The following is a 23273-nucleotide window of genomic DNA, read 5'->3' on the forward strand; positions in this document are numbered from 1 at the left end:
TTCTGGGTGTTTGTGTTTTTTTTAACTTTGACTATGGGGTTAGTAATGGGGGTGTCTTATAGACGCCTCTCCATTACTAACCTGGGCTTGATGTCAGCTGGCATTATAAGCTGACATCAACCCCAGCCCTATTACCCCCTGCCACCGCTACAGGGCAGCGTGGAAGAGCGAGGCTAAGTGCCAGAATTGGTGCATCCTATGGATGCGCCATTTCTGGGGCGGCTGACGGCTGGTGTTTCTAGCCTGGGAGGGGGCCAATATTCATGGCACCCTTCCTGGGCTATTAATATCAGCCCCCAGCTGTCTGCCTAGCCTTTGCTAGCTATTAAAATAGGGGGGACCCCACGTCATTTTTTTGGGATCCCCTATTTTAATAGCTAGTAAAGGCTAGGTATTCAGCTGGGGGCTGATATTAGTAGCCTGGGAAGCTCCGTGGGTATTACCCCCTTCCCAGGCTACAAACATCTGCCCCAGCCGTCTGCTTAACCTCCGCTAGAGACTAAAATTAAGGGGAACCCCACGCCAATTTTTTTTTAAATAAATCCGTTATTTTAACACTAGATGACAAGTACAGTAACCAGCACTGTCACTGTACTTCATATATATGTGACTGACATGTTTCTATCTATCTAATCTATGTGTGATGCTCTATTCTTTCTATTCTAAATTGTCGGGTACAGATGCTGAATTGCCGGCCGGCTTTTTTAAAGAGACGGTGCATGAAAACACTAATATTTGTTTTAATAAATCCTTTACACTAAATGACAAGTACAGTAAGCAACACTGTCACTGTACTTCATATATATGTGACTGACATGTTTCTATCTATCTAATCTATGTGTGATTCTCTATTCTTTCTATTCTAAATTGTCGGGTGCCGGCTTATGCCGCTGCTGAATTGCCGGCTTTTCATATATTGTCACAGAAGCGATGCGAACTTCCCTGCTCCGGACACAGCGCAGCGCTTCTTTGACAAGTGAAAGCTGTCGGCACAGAAGCCCTGCGCTGTGTCCGGAGCTGGGAATACGCAGCGATGTGTCAGTTTCAGCACAGAAGCGCTGACTGTCTGGACCTACCGCCGCCGTATTTTAACTCCCTCCACCTTATATTAATTCCGACATGGCAGGGATACGGCCACGGCAGCTTATTAACACCCCCAGAGTATCCCCGCATGTCAATTTCTGAAAGTTCAAAAGCATTACCGGCGTATAAGACGACCCCAGACTAGACAGAAGATTTTTCAGTCTTCAAAAGTCGTCTTATACGCCGGAATATACGGTATGATAAAAACCTGTTTCATGTTACACCCTCTCAAAAGACAAAGGAACACTCCCTCCATGTGGAGAAAAACATGTTCAATCTCCAGAGGAGACAAGGCTTCTTTTCCATAAGAGCTAATAATCTGTGGAATGATATACCTCAGGCATTGGTCACAGTGGGAATCTTTAATGGTTTCAAAAAGGGCTTAGATGCTATTTAAATGAAAATAACATAAATAATTATGGAAAAGTCTAAAGTTGTTTTTTGAATGTTTCATCCAGTGGATCAAAAATTGGTATCAGAAGAGAAAGAGTAGCTCATTTGGGGTGGACCGAATCATGCATTGTGTTGGTGCATGTACTCCTTCCCTTGATCATTTCTCATCCCTCAGTTGAACACGATGGACATGTTTTTTTTTTCAACTGTATTAACTATGTAAATATACAACCGATCAAAACTATACAACAGACCTTCAACGAAAATAGTGTCTATCTAATAGTGTCTATCAAGTTTTTGACAAGACTTCTGTCATTTTGATTACAAGAATAGCCCTGCATGCTGCTGACCACCTATTGGAGGCTCATTGTGCAAGTATGAGCAGTTTCCTCTTGACCCAACCATAATTGATAAAAGATGGATAGCTGCAGCTACTTCAAAGGGAATTTGCTTGCGTTAATGGGAAGCAAACATTTATATCTCTCAATCCACAGAATAAAACTTCATTCTCCATATAGGTGTAAGAAATTAAGCAGCAAAAATATTTGACTTATTCAGGAAAAATAATAGTGAGGATAAGAATAAAAATAAGGGGATATGTACTAAGGGAGACATCCCAGTTCTATTTACAGGATTTCAACATATTTATCCGGGGCGGACATATTATTTGTGAAACCTGTGCTGCTGCACAGGGGCCCAAGAGGTAAGGGGGTCCGTTTTGACCTTTAAAGCAGGTGGAATTGTGTGACCTGTTGGACTTCAAAGGACCGATACATTGTTTTTGCGCAGGGGCCTTTTCTGTCAGTGTCCGCCAGTGATATACATATTAGAGAAAACCTGACTGGATGTGAAACCAGTGGTATGGCTGTCAGGTCCTAGTAAAATAAAGAAAATGATAGGTTAGTGCCATGACTGTGAATCCAAGATTTAAACCCATGTGTAAATTAGACTTGAAGTGCATTGGGGCCATGGTGATACACTTCCATTCTAATTTAAATTTTGCTTTAAGGCTTGATTTATCAGTACTGGCAAATCTGTATAACATAGAAGACATGTCATTTTTATTGTTGCACTAGAACCTATAAACCCATACCACTAGCTTCAGAAGTAACATTAAAACATGTAAATGAGTTACCTATGTGGACACAGTGCCCTGGCAGTGCCTGCTGGGCATGCTGGATTTGCGCAGGTTGCTGATCCTTGATCATCAATCTGTATCCCGAATAAACAATATTCATTTGCTTTACTTGTATTGTGTGTTGCAGGTGGGAGTATAACCCATGGACTGCATGCTCGGTTTCTTGTGGCGGGGGCATTCAGAGACGTAGCATTGTGTGTGTAGAGGAAACGATGCATGGAGAGATTCTTCAGGTAGAGGAATGGAAGTGCATGTATGCTCCCAAGCCATCTGTCATGCAGACCTGCAACCTCTTTGATTGTCCTAAGTGGATGGCTATGGAATGGTCACAGGTAATTCGTACAGACTTAGATCTAAGACATTTCTCTTCATTCTTTCTGACATTAAGGGGCTAATTCATTATGACTAGTCTTCGTTAATCCAGTCTTGTTAGTCTTCTGATATGAGATGGATCCAATTTTTTAAGAGGTGCAGGCATCTTAATGAATGCGGGACATTTTTCAGCTGCCGTTGCACTAGAGCAAGAAATCTATACCAGCTGTGAGCTGGATTGGATTTTTGCTATAATTTACTTCACTTTCTGGCAAAAATTATAGGAATCTCTTGGGACTAATTAGGTCACAACTCTTTCTGTAAGGCCTATACTTTTTTCGAAAAAAAAAAAAAAAAAAAAGTAGAGTGCTTATAGTCATAAAAACAACAAAAGGTGAAATATTGCTTAAAAATTTTCGTAAATTTTGCCCAAATTATCTCCTGTTGCCCAAGACCACTTCTTTCACCTTTAATGTAGACTACACCTAAAAAGCTGTTCTGACTACATTTAGATACTTACATAGGAAGTCATTGAATAAATGTGAATAATCAGTATTCACTACCACACATTTTTCTGTATTTATTCAGTGCACTGTGACATGTGGGAGAGGCTTGCGTTATAGGGTCGTATTATGTAATGATCATCGTGGACAACACACTGGAGGCTGCAACCCTCAGCTGAAGCCACATATAAAGGAGGAATGCATTGTACCCGTTCCATGTTATAAACCCAGAGGTAAGACAATTTCACTTTCAATCAATGTGCCAGTCATTTTACTTGTATCTGGTTGATAAGTAACATTTCTGCCGTGCATTGAAGTGCTGCATTCTCTGTCTGCTAGAAAAGTTCCCTGTAGAAGCCAAACATCCATGGCTAAAACAAGCACAGGAACTAGAGGAGACGAGAACAGCATCAGATCAGCCAACGTAAGTAGAATTTCTATTTATCCCAGTAATCTCAGCAGGATTAGAACATTCTCCAGAAACTTTGCTTTTCTTCTGAAAATAACAATGTACAATGTGTTAGCTGCTCTGTATGCCATACCGAGCTGCCGTCTACACCCTGCGTCACTTACTGCAGCTCATTAGGTGACACCCAGGATTCTAAAAACTTCACGGTATGGGAAAAGTTATGTTGTTTTTACTCTAAACTACTTATCTAAAAAAAAATGGAAAAATATTGTGCAAATAACTGATCTTTAAAATAAGTAATAATTAAATAATTGGTGATGTGGTGATGAAGTTATCAGTAGGAAGATTTCTAATTTTTATTTTTAATAAAGATTGTGATAAGGAAATAAAAATTTCCAAATTTAAAAAAAAAAACGAAATAAATACAAAAAACCTGATTTAAACAATATGTAATTTTCTGACCGCACATTCCCTTTAAAGGATCTCTAAATATACTCTTAAGTTGCACAGTGTCGGCCATCAAGTACTAATGCGTTATAATGTACATTGGGATTCGTTAAGACTAACATTTCATATACCAGTCTTCAAAAGAATCTGACGAGATGATTTTGTTAATAAAAGTAGCATTATTGCTGTATAGGTCCTAGGAAAAAAAATGATACCTGTATTGTAGTAATCTAATGAGCCAGTGCTGAAAAATCAATCTTTAAAGCCACATGCAAAAAAACATGAAAGTACATTGGGGGTTCATCAGCAAGCTCCCAATGCACTTCAAGGCTATTTGCATATGACTTCTGCTTAAAGGGACCTGTCGCCAGATTCAAACTACCTAAATCATGGGCAGCATGAGTCAGATCCTGGCTGCACAAGTGCAGTCAATTATAAATTCATAGTGCCACAGGAGGTCAGCATTTTATTTTATTAGCAATTTATTTCACAAATATGGCATGCACCATAATTTGCATCTTTTTTTTCTGCATGAAAACTTACCTAAAGGGAACCGGTCATTTAAAAAAACACTATTAACTTGCAGATATACGGTTAATCTGCAGGTTAATAGAATTCTGTTATGACACCGTGCGGTGCCGACACTGAGAGCCCCGCTGCCGGGAGAAAATTAATTTTATTCTCCCCAGCAGTGTTTATCTTCCAGCCATTGAGGTGGTGACGGTGCAGGTTTAGCCACCTAACTAGCTAAACAGTTCTCTGCTCCTCTGTACATATTGTAGCTCGTTGTAGTCTTGGTAGAGCTGCATTATTATAGACGTGTATGGTAAGTGTTGTGTGACCATGGCACTTATATTTATTTCTATTTTATTTATTAGCAGGGTCGCCTATAAGTCTATTTCCCTGTAGTTATACAATTACTTGTTACATGGTGTCCATTGATGAAGACATGATGGTTCCTCCAGGGAAGGCTATACTTTCTTCTCTGACTTAAAGATAAGCATCCTGAACTGGGAACCTCTATCCAATAACTTAGAAATTCCTTTTAGAATATTTGGAAATGAGCTTTCCAGATAAGACCTCTCCTTTAAAATGTAGCAATCATTTTATAAAACTTTTTAGTTAGGGTACGTGCTGCAAAAAAAACCAATGGGTTTTCAGGTTCTGAGACCCTCACCAGTCAAAACACTGCTCTAAAGTGCACAGCTCTTGCATGACCTGCGTGCATAGAGCGGTGTACGGGCTCAGTAGTAAGTCTATGTGTGACATGCAGATGTAGTGCTGTTGCAGAGTGTGACATGCAGAAGTAGTGTTGTTGCAGAGTGTGACATGCAGAAGTAGTGTTGTTGCAGAGTGTGACATGCAGAAGTAGTGCTGTTGCAGAGTGTGACATGCAGAAGTAGTGCTGTTGCTTTAAAAGCATTCAGCAACTATTAGAAGTAACACAAGCACATGAGACAGGAAGTGTTGTGCTCCAGAAGTATCCAGCAACTAGAGGGGTTAACACAGTCACAGGAGAAGGGGAGTGTTTTAGCAGCGCCCCAGGGGGATTGTGGGGAAGTTGTTTACTATCTGCCTGGAGCCAAAGAGAAAGGTGGTGTGTTCTGTATCTCACAGAAGCACCCCTGCAAGTGAAAAGGATTCAAGTCAAGAGTGAAGCTTGAATCAAGTCAGGTAGAGTTCCTGAACTAGCAATGCAGAGTATTGTCAGGCAGAAAAATAAGGACTGGAAGAAATGGTGTCACAGGGATCATCTCCCCAGCAAACCCTCCCCCACTCCTCCATCTCACTGTGCTGTAAAGAATGCTGTGTTCATTAATGTGCCTTTGCATTATAACTGTGCTGTCCTGTACTACTGGGAAGACTGTGAACTGCTGTGTTGCTAAGGAAACTGTACTGTTTGTCACTGGAGCCTGTTGCTCAGAAGTCTTAACTTGCATTGGCTGTGACACTTCTTATTAAATGCTACTGTTCTACCGTTTATGAGGACTCTTGTCAAGAGTATCTGGTCAGCAAGTGAAACAACCTACGTGTCTGAGCCTGAGGGTCAATACCCCTGTGTGCCTGAGAGAAGCTGCAGCACATGGTCTATGGTCGCCCTGAGTAACGGTTCCCCCAGGATTCCAAAGAATTCATGTAACCTGTCTCGTCCCTATCTGAACCTAGCAGCGTGCATGAAACATATGGGTCCGTACAATCATTATCACAGACCTGTACGGACACATAGTTATACTATTGAGTCCATAAACCAATCAGAATGTGCTGCTCATACATGAGTTGTGTACTTCATAGTGTTTTGACTGATCGGTAGAGGTTACAGGACCCGACCCCTCTGATCACAAAAAGTATACAAAGCCTATAATATATAAAAAATTTTACAAAATTATATTTACACTTTAAGAAAGACAGATTTGGTACAACAGCCCAAGGTAGTGTAAAACTTCCAGGACCTTTCTGTATACAGTCACAGAATGCAGTTTTCAGATATTCACTTTAATTGTGTTTTCCTGTCCGGCTAAAGACCCTTCATTCCTCATTATTTCTACTGTAGCAAAGTTTCAAAGTTGCAGATAGCGGTCCATATTACAGACTCCTATGTAGACATGGCGATCCATGAGTCAACACAGCTTTGCTAACTCAGAAGGAGGGGACTGGGGATGAAAACTGAGGTCAAAGTAAGATCAGACAGAAAATGGCTGCCTTTATGGAGTAGGCCATTGTAACGGGTCTGGGAGGTGGAACCTCTGAGCAACGATACAAAGGGGCAGTCCTTGTAAGGAAGCGGGTGGCTCCCAGGGTAGGCGGGCAGGTAGTCACGGCAAGTGACGGGGGCAGTCTCTGGGTAGAAGGGCAGGCGGTCACGGCAAGTGACGGGGACAGTCTCTGGGTAGAAGGGCAGGAGGTCACGGCAAATGACGGGAACAGTCTCTTGACAGGCGGGTGGTCACGGCAAGTGATGGCTAAGCCTCCAGGTAGACTAGCAGGCAGGTAGCAGGTGGACGCTCCCAGGTGAGCGGGCAAGAGTCTCTGGACAGGCAGGTGGTCACAGCAGGTGACGGCAGAGCCTCCAGGTAGGCTAGCAGGCAGGTAGCAGGCGGACGCTCCCAGGTGAGCGGGTAAGAGTCTCTGGACAGGCAGGTGGTCACAGCACGTGACGGCAGAGCCTCCAGGTAGGCTAGCGGGCAGGTAGCAGGCGGACGCTCCCAGTTGAGCGGGTAAGAGTCTCTGGACAGGCAGGTGGTCACAGCACGTGACGGCAGAGCCTCCAGGTAGGCTAGCAGGCAGGTAGCAGATGAGCGCTCCCAGGTGAGCGGGCAATCAGATCCATAGACAGACTGGCAGGGCTGGTAGGCAGACTGTCGGACCGTAGGAATGCAAGTAGATAGACAAGTATCAGGCAGGTATCAAGCAGGAATCTGGCAGGTATCTGGTAACGGGACCTGAGGGCTGAAGCAGAGTGATAGGCTATGCAACAACATTGCTCGGGCACCTCCATTTTGGAGGAGGTGCCTTATATATGGTGAGGTCCTCCGGCCATTGGCCGGGGACTCCTTAGGACGGCGCACGCGGCCCCTTTAAGAGAGGGAGAGCGCGCGCGCGCCCTAAGCACAGCGGCCGGGAAGCAGCGCGCGCTGCCAGCAGAGCGGGAGGAGGACGCCGGGCACGGAGCGGAGAGGTGAGGGGAACAGCGTCCCTGCCTAGCAGGAGGCAGGGACGCCGACGCTACAGTACCCCCCCTTTAGGCCCCCCCCTTTTTAGGCCAGTCAGAAATTTATCAAGTATGAGAGGGGCATGGATGTTCTCCCGGGGCTCCCACGTTCTCTCCTCAGGACCAAACCCCTTCCAATCCACTAGAAAAAAGGTCTTTCCTCTTACCCTTTTGGTGGCCAGAATGTTCTCTACCTCAAACTCGTTTTCAGCGGAAACCGGAGCAGGAGGCGTACCTGTAGACTTGGAAAAAGAGTTAAGTACCACGGGTTTGAGGAGAGATACATGGAAGGAGTTAGGGATCCGCAAGTTGGCCGGGAGTTTCAATTTATAGGCCACTGGGTTGATTTGTTTGATAACTTCCAGTGGGCCGATGAACCGAGGCCCTAACTTGTAGGAAGGAATCTTGAGCCGGACATACCTGGACGAGAGCCAGACTTTATCTCCAGGACGGAATTGTGGAGGATCCAGGCGTTTTTTGTCAGCGTGTCTTTTCATCCGCTCGGACAACTGAAGGAGTGCGGATCGGGTACTCTCCCAAATGGAGGAGAATTCGCTAACGAGAGATTCCGCAGCCGGATTGTCCACCGAGGTGGAGACGGGAAATGGGATCCGAGGGTGCTGACTAAAGACTACAAAAAACGGGGATTTGGAGGAAGATTCGCTCTCGTGATTATTGTAAGAGAACTCGGCCCATGGTAGGAGATCCACCCAGTCCGAATGGTGGGCATTAACGAAGTGCCGGAGGTAACTGGTCAGGATCTGATTGATCCGCTCCACTTGACCATTGGACTGTGGGTGGTAAGCGGAGGAGAAGTCCAGGGTGACGTCCAGCAGCTTACATGTGGCTCTCCAGAAGCGTGAGGTGAACTGAACCCCACAATCCGACACGATGTGGAGGGGCAGGCCATGGAGATGGAAGATGTGGCGGATAAAGTCTTTAGCCAGCTCGGGTGCAGACGGGAGGCCCGGCATGGGAATGAAGTGAGCCATCTTGGAAAAGCGGTCAGCGACCACCCAAATGACCGTACAACCGGCAGAGACAGGGAGATCCGTTATAAAGTCCATAGCTATATGCTGCCACGGGGCAGCAGGTACTGGAAGAGGAAGGAGGCGACCGGCTGGCAGATGTCTCGGAACCTTGTTGCGGGCGCAGGACACACAGGCTGAAACAAAGTCTATTACGTCCTTGTGCAGGGTAGGCCACCAGTAATGCCGTGTAATAAGCTGGAGGGTCTTTTTCTGACTGGCGTGGCCAGCTAGCTTAGACGAGTGACCCCAGTGTAGGATCTTCTTCCGATCAGGTACTGTTACGAACGTCTTACCGGGAGGGAGACGATTTAGATTCACGGGGGCCACCTGCATTACTCTGGCGGGATCAATGATGTGCTTAGGCTCCTCCTCTAGATCAGACACCAGGAAGGATCGGGACAAGGCGTCAGCTTTGATGTTTTTTTCTGCCGGGCGAAAATGAAGAACAAAATCAAAGCGGGCAAAAAACAAGGACCACCGGGCTTGGCGCGGGTTAAGTCTCTGGGCGCTCTGGAGGTAAGCCAAGTTTTTGTGGTCCGTGTAAATAATTACCGGGTGAAGAGCCCCCTCGAGCAGGTAACGCCACTCCTCCAGTGCCAGCTTAATGGCCAATAACTCTCGGTCTCCTATAGAATAATTGCGCTCAGAAGGGGAGAAGAGTTTGGAGAAGAAGCCGCAAGTTATCATTCTTCCGGAAGACGACTTTTGGGTAAGTACCGCTCTGGCTCCAGAGGAGGAGGCGTCCACTTCCAGGAAGAATTGTTTGTTGCCGTCCGGACGATGCAGCACCGGGGCGGAAGAGAAAGCCTGTTTTAAGGAAAGAAAGGCTTCCTCTGCTTCGGGCGGCCATTCTCTGGGATTAGTGCCCTTACGGGTGAGCGCAGAGATTGGAGCAGTCCGGGAAGAGAAGTGCGGTATGAAGAGGCGGTAGTAGTTGGCGAAGCCCAGGAACCGCTGAATAGCCTTCAACCCCTCTGGTCGGGGCCACTTCTGAATGGCAGACAGTTTCTCAGGATCCATTCGTAGGCCAGTCTGAGAGATTATGTAGCCCAAGAACGGAAGCGAGGTCTGCTCAAAGAGGCACTTCTCATATTTAGCGTAGAGGTGGTTCTGCCTGAGCCTGAGCAGGACCTGACGAACATCCCTCCGGTGAGTAAGAAGATCCGGAGAGAAGACCAAGATGTCGTCCAGGTACACCACTACGCAGGAGTAGAGAAGGTCCCGGAAGATGTCATTGACCAACTCTTGAAAGACAGCGGGAGCGTTACAGAGACAGAAAGGGCATTACCAGATATTCATAGTGGCCGTCCCGGGTGTTGAATGCCGTCTTCCATTCATCCCCCTGACGGATACGGACCAGGTTATATGCCCCACGGAGGTCCAGCTTGGTGAAGATTCTAGCCCCCCTCAGACGGTCAAATAATTCCGGAATGAGCGGAAGGGGGTATTTATTCTTCACCGTGATCTGGTTAAGGCCTCTATAGTCTATACAGGGACGGAGTGAGCCGTCCTTCTTTTTGAGGAAGAAGAAGCCTGCTCCCGCCGGGGAGGTCGATTTCCGGATAAATCCCCGGGTCAGATTCTCCTCAATATATTCAGACATGGACCGGGTCTCAGCAGCGGACAAAGGGTAAATACGCCCACGGGGAGGAGTAGCGCCGGGCATCAGGTCGATTGGGCAGTCGTATGGTCTATGAGGGGGTAATGTCTCTGCCTCCTTTTTATTAAAGACATCCGCATAAGACCAATAGGGAACCGGAAGACCAGGTAGATTGGCTGGGGTAGGAGAAGGACGGACAGGATGGACGGGAATTAAACAAGTCTTATGGCAGTCCTGTCCCCAGCGAAGGACTTCTCCGGTCTGCCAATCAAGCACGGGTGCATGTTTCTGATGCCAAGGTAGGCCTAGCAAGAGGGCGTGAGAGAGTCCAGGCAGAACATGAAAGAAGATGGTCTCAGAGTGCAGCATTCCCACCTGCAGGGTTATGGATTCGGTGATGAGTTGGATGGGATGTGGTAAGAGGCCCCCATCCACGGCAGCGACAGATAAGGGTACAGCCAGAGGTTTGGTGGGAATGCGGTATTTCTCTACCAGGGACTGAGAAATGAGATTTCTGGCAGCTCCAGAGTCAAGTTGGGCTAGTTCAAAATAACGGTTCTCCCCGCAGATGACAGAGACCGACAGCAACAGAGATGGAGAGGGTTTACTCTTGTCTAGGACGACCTCTCTGAGCGATGCTAGACACAGGCGTTTCCCGACCTCTCCGGGCAGGAAAGGATCCGGTGCTCCTTACTGCCACAGTAGAAGCAGCTCCCCTCGGCTCGGCGTAACTCTTGACGGGTCTTGACCATCTTGGTCTGGTTGACCTGCATAGGCTCGGGTGAGTGCGCCTGGGGAGTAGCGGGAGAAGTGACGGATTTCTGAAAGGTAGGGGCTAGACGTGGAAACCTCCTCTCACGGGTGACCTCTTTGGCGCGTTCCTGGAACCGGATGTCAATCCGGATGGCAAGAGTTATTAAGTCGTCGAGAGTGGTAGGAATGTCCCGACCGGCGAGTTCATCTTTAATACGGCCGGACAGACCCTCCCAAAAGACAGACACCAGGGCGTCGTTATCCCAGGCCAGCTCCGAAGCAAGGGTACGGAACCGTATGGCATATTGGCCCACGGTGAGATTTCCTTGATGGAGGCGTAGCAGAGATGATGCGGATGAGGTCTTCCGTCCGGGTTCGTCGAAGACTTTCCGGAAAACCGTGAGAAAGGCTGGCAGGTTGGACACGAGGGGGTCTCCTCTCTCCCATAGAGGATTTAGCCAAGCCAGTGCCTCCCCCGTAAGATGGGACATGATGAAGGCTACTTTGGCCCGGTCAGAGATAAACTGGTGGGACAGGAGTTCAAAGTGCAGGGTGCACTGGTTTATGAAGCCCCGAGCTTGAGCGGGGTCGCCTCCGAAGCGAGGAGGTGCAGAAAGCCGGGGTCCGGGGCAGGATGCCATGGTATTGGTGGGCAGCGGCGCTGCCGGGCTGCGAGTCATGACACTAGCGGTGGTTGCTGGTGGAGCAGTCAGAGTGTCCAGGCGAGAGTTGACATTCCGCAGATGACTCAGGATGGACTCCTGTTGGGACCTCTGACGGGACAGTTCATGACATAGGTCCGAGAGCGAGGGAGCTTGGGTGCCACCGGGTTCCATGGCCCGAGCAAACTGTAACGGGTCTGGGAGGTGGAACCTCTGAGCAACGATACAAAGGGGCAGTCCTTGTAAGGAAGCGGGTGGTTCCCAGGGTAGGCGGGCAGGTAGTCACGGCAAGTGACGGGGTCAGTCTCTGGGTAGAAGGGCAGGCGGTCACGGCAAGTGACGGGGACAGTCTCTGGGTAGAAGGGCAGGAGGTCACGGCAAGTGACGGGAACAGTCTCTTGACAGGCGGGTGGTCACGGCAAGTGACGGCTAAGCCTCCAGATAGGCTACCAGGCGGGTAGCAGGTGGACGCTCCCAGGTGAGCGGGCAAGAGTCTCTGGACAGGCAGGTGGTCACAGCAAGTGATGGCTAAGCCTCCAGGTAGACTAGCAGGCAGGTAGCAGGTGGACGCTCCCAGGTGAGCGGGCAAAAGTCTCTGGACAGGCAGGTAGTCACAGCAGGTGACGGCAGAGCCTCCAGGTAGGTTAGCAGGCAGGTAGCAGGCGGACGCTCCCAGGTGAGCGGGTAAGAGTCTCTGGACAGGCAGGTGGTCACAGCACGTGACGGCAGAGCCTCCAGGTAGGCTAGCGGGCAGGTAGCAGGCGGACGCTCCCAGGTGAGCGGGTAAGAGTCTCTGGGCAGGCAGGTGGTCACAGCACGTGACGGCAGAGCCTCCAGGTAGGCTAGCAGGCAGGTAGCAGATGAGCGCTCCCAGGTGAGCGGGTAAGAGTCTCTGGACAGGCAGGAGGTCACAGCACGTGACAGCAGAGCCTCCAGGTAGGCTAGCAGGCAGGTAGCAGATGAGCGCTCCCAGGTGAGCGGGTAATCAGATCCATAGACAGACTGGCAGGGCTGGTAGGCAGGCTATCAGACCGCAGGAATGCAAGTAGATAGACAAGTATCAGGCAGGTATCAAGCAGGAATCCTGCAGGTAACTGGCAGGTATCTGGTAACGGGACCTGAGGGCTGAAGCAGAGTGATAGGCTATGCAACAACATTGCTCGGGCACCTCCATTTTGGAGGAGGTGCCTTATATATGGTGAGGTCCTCCGGCCATTGGCCTGGGACTCCTTAGGACGGCGCGCGCGGCCCCTTTAAGAGAGCGGGAGCGCGCGCGCCCTAAGCACAGTGGCCGGGAAGCAGCGCGCGCTGCCAGCAGAGCGGGAGGAGGACGCCGGGCACGGAGCGGAGAGGTGAGGGGAACAGCGTCCCTGCCTAGCAGGAGGCAGGGACGCCGACACTGCAGCCATTCTACATATATACACTGTGTTCCAAATTATTATGCAAATAATATTTTCTCCGATTTTCCCAAATTACCTATATGAATGGCAGTCATTGTAATTCTCCAGTCAAATAACTATTAGAGTACAATTGAAAGGTTTTTGTACAAACTGCCTATGAAAACAGTATATTTTTAAAAAAATAAAAAACTCTAACTGCACTCAAAATGCATGTTCCAAATTATTATGCACAGCAGAGTTTTCAACCTTTTCATTTTAATAAAGAACAAAAAAATGGTCATTTTTGAAATTATAAGCATTAGCAGGTTATTACAAACTGAAATCAAACAGTTTTCAACTCAAAACTTTATTCTAGGTGATGTTACATTTGCACATAGGACCCCTTGTTCGAAAGGAGCTTCTGAACTCTCTCGTCCATTGAATTTGTCAGGTTTTGGATGGTTTCTGCTTCAATTGTTTTGCATGAGGACAGAATACCCTCCCAGAGCTGTTGCTTAGATGTGAACTGCCTCCAGCCATCATAGACACTCCTTTTGATGATGCTCCAGAGGTTCCCAATGGGGTTGAGGTCAGGGGAGCATGGGTGCCACACCATAAGTTTGTCCCCTTTTATGTCCATAGCAGCCAGAGATGCAGATGTGTTATGTGCAGCATGAGACCGGGCATTATCATGCATGAAAATGATCTTGCTGCGGAATCCACGGTTCTTCTTCTTGAACCATGGAAGGAAGTGCTGTTTGAGAAACTCAACATACATTATGGAGTTCATCTTTACCCCTTGTTTGCTTTTGTAGCTGCTGATTGATATTGAGTACTGCTGCTCCGCTTACTGAGAACCAGAATACCCAAGTCCTTCTCCTGTTCTGTACTGTAGTCCCGAGTATATTCGCAATTAATGTATATGTAGCAAGAGATTACTCTGTCCTAGGTGCATTACTTTACATTTATTAACATTAAATCTCATTTGCCAAGTGTTTACACATTCAGATATCTTATCCAGATTGTTTTGTAATATTGTACTGTCAAGATCAGTTTTTAATATCCTAAATAGTTTGGTGTCCTCAGCAAAGACTGACACTATACTCTCAATCCCATCCACTAGGTCATTAATTAAGAGATTAAAAAGAATCAGTCCTAGCACAGATCCCTGTGGCACCCCACTGCTGACTGTATCCCATTTAGAGAATGTACAATTTACAATGACTCTTTGTTTCCTGTCTTTAGACACTTTGTTACCCATCTGCATATAGTTTCCCCCAGTCCTTGCTTTTGGAGTTTCAGTATAAGGCTGTTATGTGGCACAGTATCCAATGCTTTTGTAAAGTCCAGATAAATCACATCAGCCGCATTACCAACATCCAGATTTGCACTTACTTCCTGTAACATCCCTGGCGGCATGCTTGCATAGTGCACCACCTCCCACTATGCAAGACCGCAATCTTACCTGTCAGTCCAGCCTACAAACCTTGCTCCAGTTCATGTTGTGTGTGTTAGAACTCTCCTGTTAGGTTTTTTCTATTTTACTGGTCACATGACCTATTTAATCCTGCTCCGCCCTTCTGGCCATGCTGGACTTCATTGTAATTTCTACTCTTAAGCTAGCCAGCTGCTTTGTAACCTTTCTCAGTCAGTTTAGCTAGGTCTTTTGACCTTTATGTTCTATGTTGTGTGTTGGTCTTTTTTCTGCTACAATTTCTGCTAGGAGGTGTCCATCTTTCTCCCAGTCCCTAGTTCTTGTAGGGATCCCTCCCTCACATCTATAGGTCTTCGTTCAGACTAGCTGAGGACTTTAGCGGGTCTGATCGCAGGATCAGGTTCCCCATTACTTCGTAGGGATCTAGCTTAGTTCTATTGTAGGGACAGATCTCCTGTCTTTCCTTAGTGCTTGTAGCCTATCATAACAGTAAGTCCAGCCCAAAAATATCTCTAAGGAAAGACCTCCAGTTTCCATCATGGTGTCGGTTCAGGATTTGGCTCAACGCCTGCAGGGACTCTCTCTGGAGGTGGCCGAGCTCCAACAACACGTGAGTAGCTGTTCTGGAGCGCATTTTGTGGAGCCAAAGGTACGATTGCCTGATTTATTTTTTGGTGAACAACAAGATTTTTTGTTCCTTTAAAAATGCTTGTTTATTGTATTTTCGTTTGAGACCCAGATCCTCTGGTGACGAATCACAGTGCATAGGGTTCATAATGTCACTTTTGCGCAAAGAACCTCAGGGATGGGCCTTTTCTCTCCAACCTAGTGATCCGTGCTTTAGATCAGTGGATATTTTTTTTTCTGCTTTGGGGTTGTTATATGATGATCCTGATCGTGTCTCATCAGCTGAGACGGAATTGAGACTTTTGAGGCAGGGATCAGGTAATGTGGAAAATTATTGTACTCACTTCCGTCGGTGGTCTGCTCAGGTGGGGTGGAACGATTCAGCTCTGAAAAGTTTGTTTCTTGCTGGGCTAGGTGAAAGGGTTAAGGATCTGCTTATTGCTTATCCTACACCTGGAAACTTGCAGGAGGCAATGCAATTAGCTATACGGGTGGACAGGAGACTGCGTGCAAGGATTAATGAGAGTAAATCCTTTGCCATGTCAGCTCCTAGTCTTGAGAGGGTCTGTACTGACATTGGAGAGCCGATGGAGTTTGGGGCGATGTCACCCCGGTCTCCGGAAAAAGACCGCAGGTTTTCTGAAGGTTTGTGCTTTTATTGCGGAAAATCTGACCATTTCATTAAGAACTGTGTGCTTCGTATGAACAAAGAGAAAAAAAAAAGGTCAGTTACGCCCGTATAGCCTGTTTAAACACTAAGGGGGTATTTCTTTCTGCTACTACTGCAGCTCAGGAAGAATTAATTGAATTTCGGGTATTTGTGGATTGTGGTTCTACTCTGAATGTGATTGATGGGGGATTCTTGGAAAAACTTAAATTAAAACCCAAACCTTTGTCATCCCCTATTGCCGTGGTTTCTGTCGATGGCTCTCCCTTGAAATGTGTTGCTCACAAGGTTTTTGAATTTCCCCTCACTATTAATGGTATTCACCAAGAAAATTTGGATTTGGTAGTATTAAATAATTTGCCTTCTCCAGTAATTTTGGGGTTACCCTGGTTAAAATTGCACAATCCTGTACTGGATTGGTCTACTAATGAAATTAAGTCCTGGAGCCCTAAGTGTTATGACAAGTGTTGTAACGGGCGCATTGCTGCTGTGGATAAAGGGGAATTACCTGTACCTATTCTGGATTTTTGGAAAGTTTTTTCTGAGGAGGAGTCGCAAATTTTGCCTCCCCATAGAGACTATGATTGTACCATTGAATTTGTCCCTGGAGCGACTCTTCCTAAAAGTCGTTTATTTAATCTTACTATTCCTGAGAGAAAGGCTTTGGAGGAATACATACAGACGAGCTTGGCCGCCGGTCATATCAGACCCTCTAAGTCACCTGTGGCTTTTTAAAATTTTTTTTGTTAAAAAAAAGGACTGCTATTTACGTCCTTGTCTGGACTTTCGCGAGATTAATAAAATTACTGTACGTAATCCCTACCCACTGCCATTGATTCCTGATTTGTTTAACCAGTTAGTGGGGGCCAAGTGGTTCTCTAAAATTGATCTCCGGGGGGCATACAATTTGTTGCGCATGAAGGAGGGTGATGAATGGAAGACTGCTTTTAACACTCCTGTGGGTCATTTTGAGAATCTGGTTATGCCTTTTGGTCTTACCAATGCACCAGCATTTTTTCAGAATCTTATTAATGACATCCTTAGACCTTTGATCGGCAAAAATGTGGTTGTGTATTTGGATGACATTTTGATTTATTCGCCGGATCTGGAGTCTCATTCGCGGAGCGTACGTGAGGTATTACAGTTATTAATTGACAAATCGCTTTTTGCTAAGCTAGAGAAATGTGAGTTCGCTGTACAGAGAATTAGTTTTATGGGCTACATTATCTCCAGCGAGGGCTTTGAGAAGGACCCGGTGAAAGTTCAAGCTGTGCAGGAATGGCCTAGGCCTATTGGTTTGAAATCGATACAGAGGTTTTTGGGTTTCGCCAATTATTACAGAAAATTCATTAAAAAAAATTTCTATTATTGTTAAACCACTAACCGATCTCACCAGGAAAGGTGCTAATACAGTTCAGTGGACTACTGAGGACATTGAAGCGTTTGTGTTTCTAAAGGAGAGGTTCAGCTCTGCCCCCATCCTTATGCAGCCTGATGTGACTAAGCCGTTTTTGGTTGAGGTTGATGCTTCTTCTGTGGGGGTCGGTGCGGTGTTGTCTCAGGAAAACAAGGATGGAGTACATCCCTGTGCCTTTTTTTCAAAAAAATTTTCTGAGACTGAGCTTAATTGCGATATTGGTAATCGGGAATTGCTGGCTATTAAACTCGCATTTGAACACTGGCGTCATCTCTTGGAAGGTGCTGAATTTCCCATTCAGGTTTTCACTAATCATAAAAATCTGATCTATCTTGATGCTGCCAAGCGCTTGAATGCCCGTCAGGCTAGATGGGCACTTTTTTTTTCGCGGTTTAATTTTTCTGTTACTTACATCCCGGGTACCAAGAATGTTAAAGCTGATGCGTTGTCTCGCAGCATTTCTCCCATGGTCGGTGCTGAGGAGGAGGAGAGCATTTTACAAGAAGGTGTTGTGATTGCTGCATTGGACTCCGTTTTGGAAGATGAAATTCTTAAAGCACAGGAGAATGACCCATCTAACACTCCCCATGGGAGGTTGTTTGTGCCTAGGACCTTTAGGAGAGATTTGTTTGTTGAGTGTCATGAGTCTCGGTTGGCAGGTCATCCAGGAATTTCTGAGACCAAGAGACTTGTGGGTCGCAGTTTTTGGTGGCCTGGATGGCAGAAGGAAGTCATTAAGTGGGTGCGTCAATGTACTGTGTGTGCTAGATCTAAGTCTTCTCATACTCCTGCTGCGGGGTTGCTTTGCCCTCTGGAGGTTCCTAGTGCACCTTGGACACATCTGGCTATGGACTTTATTACTGACCTTCCCTCCTCTGAGGGTTTCATGGTCATCTGGGTGGTCGTGGACCGTTTTAGCAAGATGTGTCACTTGGTTCCCTTCATCAAACTGCCCTGCGCTAAGATGGTGTTCCTACTGACATTGTTTCTGATAGGGGACCTCAGTTCGTGGCTCGTTTTTGGCGTGCCTTTTGTGACAGGTTGGGAGTTCATTTGTCGTTTTCATCTGGATATCATCCTGAGTCTAATGGCCAGACAGAAAGGAAGAATCAGGATGTTGAGCAGTTCTTGCGTTGTTTTGTGGCAGACAATCAAGAGGGGTGGTCTGAGTTTCTGCCGCTTGCTGAATTTGCTCTTAACAACCATACATTCTCTTCTGCTGGGTGTTCGCCTTTTTTTTGTTGTTCTGGGAGACATCCGTCTTTTGGGTCATTCTCCAAATTGGTATCGGCTGTGCCTGAGGAGGAGAGTTTTTCCGGTGATTTGGAGAGAGTTTGGACGGATGTGCGTGGTAATCTTCAGGAGGCTAACAAAAAATCTAAGAGGTACTTTGACAGGAAACGTCAAGAGGTTTTGTTTACGGTTGCTGACATGGTTTGGTTGTCCTCTAAGAATCTGCGGTTGAGGATTCCTTCTAAAAAATTGGGTCCCAAGTTTGTAGGGCCCTTTAAGGTGCTTGAGGTAGTTAACCAATCTGCTGTTAGGTTGGAGGTTCCTACCTCCTGGAAGATTAATCCGGTGTTTCATGTTTCTCTATTGAAAAAAGCTGATGTATCAGATAGAGACGCCACTGCCACTGTTCCTCCGGTGCTGGAGGACGGGGAATATGAAATTTCCCGCATCCTAAATTCTAGACGGTATAGGGGGAGTTTGCAGTATCTCGTCGCTTGGAAGGGTTTCGGTCCCGAGGGCGGATGATGTTTCTGCTTCCAGACTTGTCAGAGCGTTTCACAAGAGGTTTCCTGATAAGCCTGGGCCTAGGGGATCCGGAGGATCCTCATAGAAGAGGGGGTACTGTTAGAACTCTCCTGTTAGGTTTTTTCTATTTTACTGGTCACATGACCTTTTTGCCTATTTAATCCTGCTCCGCCCTTCTGGCCATGCTGGCCTTCATTGTAATTTCTACTTCTAAGCTAGCCAGGTGCTTTGTAACCTTGATCAGTCAGTTTAGCTAGGTCTTTTGACCTTTATGTTCTATGTTGTGTGTTGGTCTTTTTACTGCTACAATTTCTACTAGGAGGTGTCCATCTTTCTCCCAGTCCCTAGTTTTTGTAGGGATCCCTCCCTCACATCTATAGGTCTTCGTTCAGACTAGCTGAGGACTTTAGCGGGTCTGATCGCAGGATCAAGTTCCCCGTTACTTCGTAGGGATCTAGCTTAGTTCTATTGTAGGGACAGATCTCCTGTCTTTCCTTAGTGCTTGTAGCCTATCATAACAGTGTGCATGTATCTTGACTGACTGCTTAGGGCGGCGACCTGGTTACTTCCTGATTCTTATAGCTGCTGTGGGCGCACCCCTAATGCATCTCCAGCCTATTGCTGTGAGTCACTGGATATTTAAACCCCCTCCACCCAGAAGGAGGGGCCTGAGCAACACCTTCACGCAGTTAGTCTTTGCTACTGAATTGCCAGGTCCTGTCCTGTTTCTAGTCTGTTTCTGCCACTCTGGGGGCTGTATACCCAGGCCTGTTACCTGTGATTTCTAGTCTGTTTCCGCCACTCTGGGGGCTGTATACCCAGGCTTTTTCTTGTATCTCATTGCAGTAGCAGTTCTTGTCTGAACTGTATCCTAGCCTGTTACCTGTTTGTCTCTATGTCCGTACCTTCCCTTTTCCTGCAGTATCTGAACCTGCACCTAACTCCAACTCATTGTCTCTGTACTTCTGTTTGTGAGTTTTGTGTCCACTCGCTACTTCATAGGAAGTACCTTGTGTGTATCTGGTTCTGCTTGTCCCTTTTCCCTTCCTCCGTATCTTCCCCCTGTGTTCTAGCCATCTTCCAGTATTTTCCAGTCTGTTCCATGTGAACAGAGCCTCCAAGATTTTGAATGCTTTTTGATTTTGTCTTATTAAACTTTGTTGTGTCCTATTTATCCATAATGGTTTATTTTTATTCCTGGACATTTTATTACCAGAGGGTATAAGTTTTCTACAGGATTCTAGTAGTGTATCTTTAAACATTTATGTTCAGTATCCCCAGTTACCAATTGAATACTACATTGAAGCTTACGATATTATGGTCGCTGCATCCCAAATGCTCCCAGACCTGTAAATCTGAAATTGTATCTGGTCTCTTTGACAGGACCAGATCCAGCAGATTACCTACTCTGGTTGGTTCATCTACCAGCTGAGAGAGGTAATTGTCTGGAATTGCAGATACGAACTTTCAGCTTTTAGCACAATCAGAAGATTCTGTCTCCCATTAAATGTCTGGATAGTTAAAATCCCCCATAATAAGGACCCTATTATTATTTGCTGCCTTTTTAATTTGTTATAGCATTTCATCCTCTGCCTGTTCAGCTATATTATGATTCTTATAGCAAATTAGCATCTTTCCATTATTGCCATCCCCATGTACATGATGGTTTTTGCAACTGCACTTGGGGACACTTCCAAAGTTATCCCAATTTTTCAGACTGACTGACCTTCATTTCTTAAAGTAATGATGGCCACTCATTTTTCTTTACTTAGCTGCTTTCTTCTTGACATAGTACAAATTCTAACAGTCTATTCAGTAGGACTATCAGCTGTGTATCCACCAGACTTCTGCACAACACAACTGATGGTCTCAACCCGATTTATAAGGCAAGAAATCCCAGTTATTAAACCTGACAGGGCACACCTGTGAAGTGAAAACCATTTCCGGTGACTACCTCTTGAAGCTCATCAAGAGAATGCCAAGAGTGTGCAAAGCAGTCATCAAAGCAAAAGGTGGCTACTTTGAAGAACCTAGAATATAAGACATATTTTCAGTTGTTCCACACTTTTTTGTAAAGTATATAATTCCACATGTGTTAATTCATAGTTTTAATGCCTTCAGTGTGAATGTACAGTTTTCATAGTCACGAAAATACAGAAAAATCTTTAAATGAGAAGGTGTGTCCAAACTTTTGGTCTGTACTGTATGTGTCTTCAAGGGGGAACGTGGGCAGTATGTCCATCTTCTTACATTTGCACAACTACCCTCCCCCCAGATCCTAGTTTAATAATCTCATTAATAATCTCATTGATAGTATGCCGAGGTATGTAGTGCTCATACTCGATACTGAATAAATTGAGATATTTAAAACATTTTGATTCCATTTTTCCATCATTTGCATCTAATTAACATATCCATTGATCCTGTGATTTCCAGAATTCCATACCTTTTTCTTCTTGTTGCATTTTCAATAGGGATGGAGGCTGCTGCTGGCACCTGGGATATAACGGTTACCCAAAAACCTAGCAACTGGGCAGCATGGTGGCTCAGTGGTTAGCACTGCAGCCTTCCAGCACTGGGGTCCTGGGTTCAAATCCCACCAAGGACAACATCTGCAAGGAGTTTATATGTCCTCCCTGTGTTTGTGTGGGTTTCCTCCCACACTCGAAAGACATACTGATAGGGAATTTAAATTGTGAGTCCCAATGGGGACAGCAATGATTATGTATGTAAAGCGCTGTAGAATATGTTAGTGCTATATAAAAATAAAGATTATTATAATTGAGCTCTATTAGTCAGTTATATCACTTTCCCGTTTATGTATCTTTTTCGGTATGGACAGCCCCTTGAATAAGTCGACTTATTTCTCTATTAATCATCTTAGTGAATTAAATTATTGTTCCTCCATCTGAATATATTCTGTCATTACTCATCTTTCTGTGTCCATATGTAACCATCTGTCAGTCTTAGAACGACATTGCCATGTAGTTGACTGTGTCATGGAGAACTGTATCTTTCAGACTTTGGGGGGAATTTCACTGCTTTTCCTCGGCATCTGCTGTAATTTCAGAACATGGATACAGTACATTACATCTGTCTAGAGCTGGTCTTGTGTGACTATAAGCAGCATAGGAATAAGTCCGGCTCTACTCCAAAGCACAGACGCAAGCATTGCCAAACCAGCCTCGTGCTAGATAAATACCTTGGCCTTTGCGGTCTACCACGGCTAGTGTCCTACATTTATATAACTGTACAACATTCAAAGAACTTTTTTTTCTGTTGGCAGAATATAATATGACTTGCTGGAAGAGCAGAGCCAAGAAAAATGTGATCCTGACCTTTTTTTGTTTTTAGATGTGGAATGTGATGACAGTTGAAACCCATCATGATTTTTTATGCTGCCCCCGGGGTCCTCTATATTACACATGGTTTCACCAACCTTGTGTATTATTGCTCAAATATTTTTTAGAACGCTGAATAATTAAATAATTTCCTAGATCCATGATAAATCATGGTAGGTGGTTGAACTGGACAGAAGGAATTGCTATGGTGCAGGTACAGTAGAATACGATGACATTGAAATAAATTCATTTTCCGTCATCACATTTGTCCCTGTCTATCATAGCGAGGTAAAAGCTACACCCCCCCATGAAATGCATCTATCATAAACCATTCAAAAATATGAAGTCATAGCTAACTTCTGTATGAAATATATACTATAATATCACTTTTTCCAGTTCACAGTGGGAAGTAAAATTAACAGTTCATTGATGGCAAATAAATGGCAACCAGCAAATTGAGGAATAGGACCCCTTTTATTACAAGTCATGGGGTGCAAAGATCATCATGCCACTGTCAAATACAGGTCATTAAAGTCAGAGAATCTGCATGACTTCCTTCACTACAAACCATAGGGTGCACAGAAAAGTCAACTACAGGTCATTAATGTC

At 45.7% G+C, this 23273-nt stretch overlaps 1 protein-coding gene across 1 annotated transcript in view; it reads left to right on the top strand.

The window, feature by feature from the left end:
* Window positions 1-23273, top strand: part of ADAMTSL3 (ADAMTS like 3) — a 676817-nt gene that overhangs the window by 509012 nt on the left and 144532 nt on the right. The window contains exons 13-15 of the mRNA XM_073653131.1: window positions 2742-2946; window positions 3515-3662; window positions 3769-3853. Coding sequence (XP_073509232.1) covers window positions 2742-2946; window positions 3515-3662; window positions 3769-3853 — 438 coding nt within the window. The remainder of the gene's footprint in view (window positions 1-2741; window positions 2947-3514; window positions 3663-3768; window positions 3854-23273) is intronic.

The sequence above is a fragment of the Phyllobates terribilis genome, unplaced genomic scaffold (assembly GCF_046119375.1).
Source record: "Phyllobates terribilis strain yellow unplaced genomic scaffold, ASM4611937v1 Scaffold_11__3_contigs__length_659146591, whole genome shotgun sequence".
Classification (NCBI taxonomy): Eukaryota; Metazoa; Chordata; class Amphibia; order Anura; family Dendrobatidae; genus Phyllobates; species Phyllobates terribilis.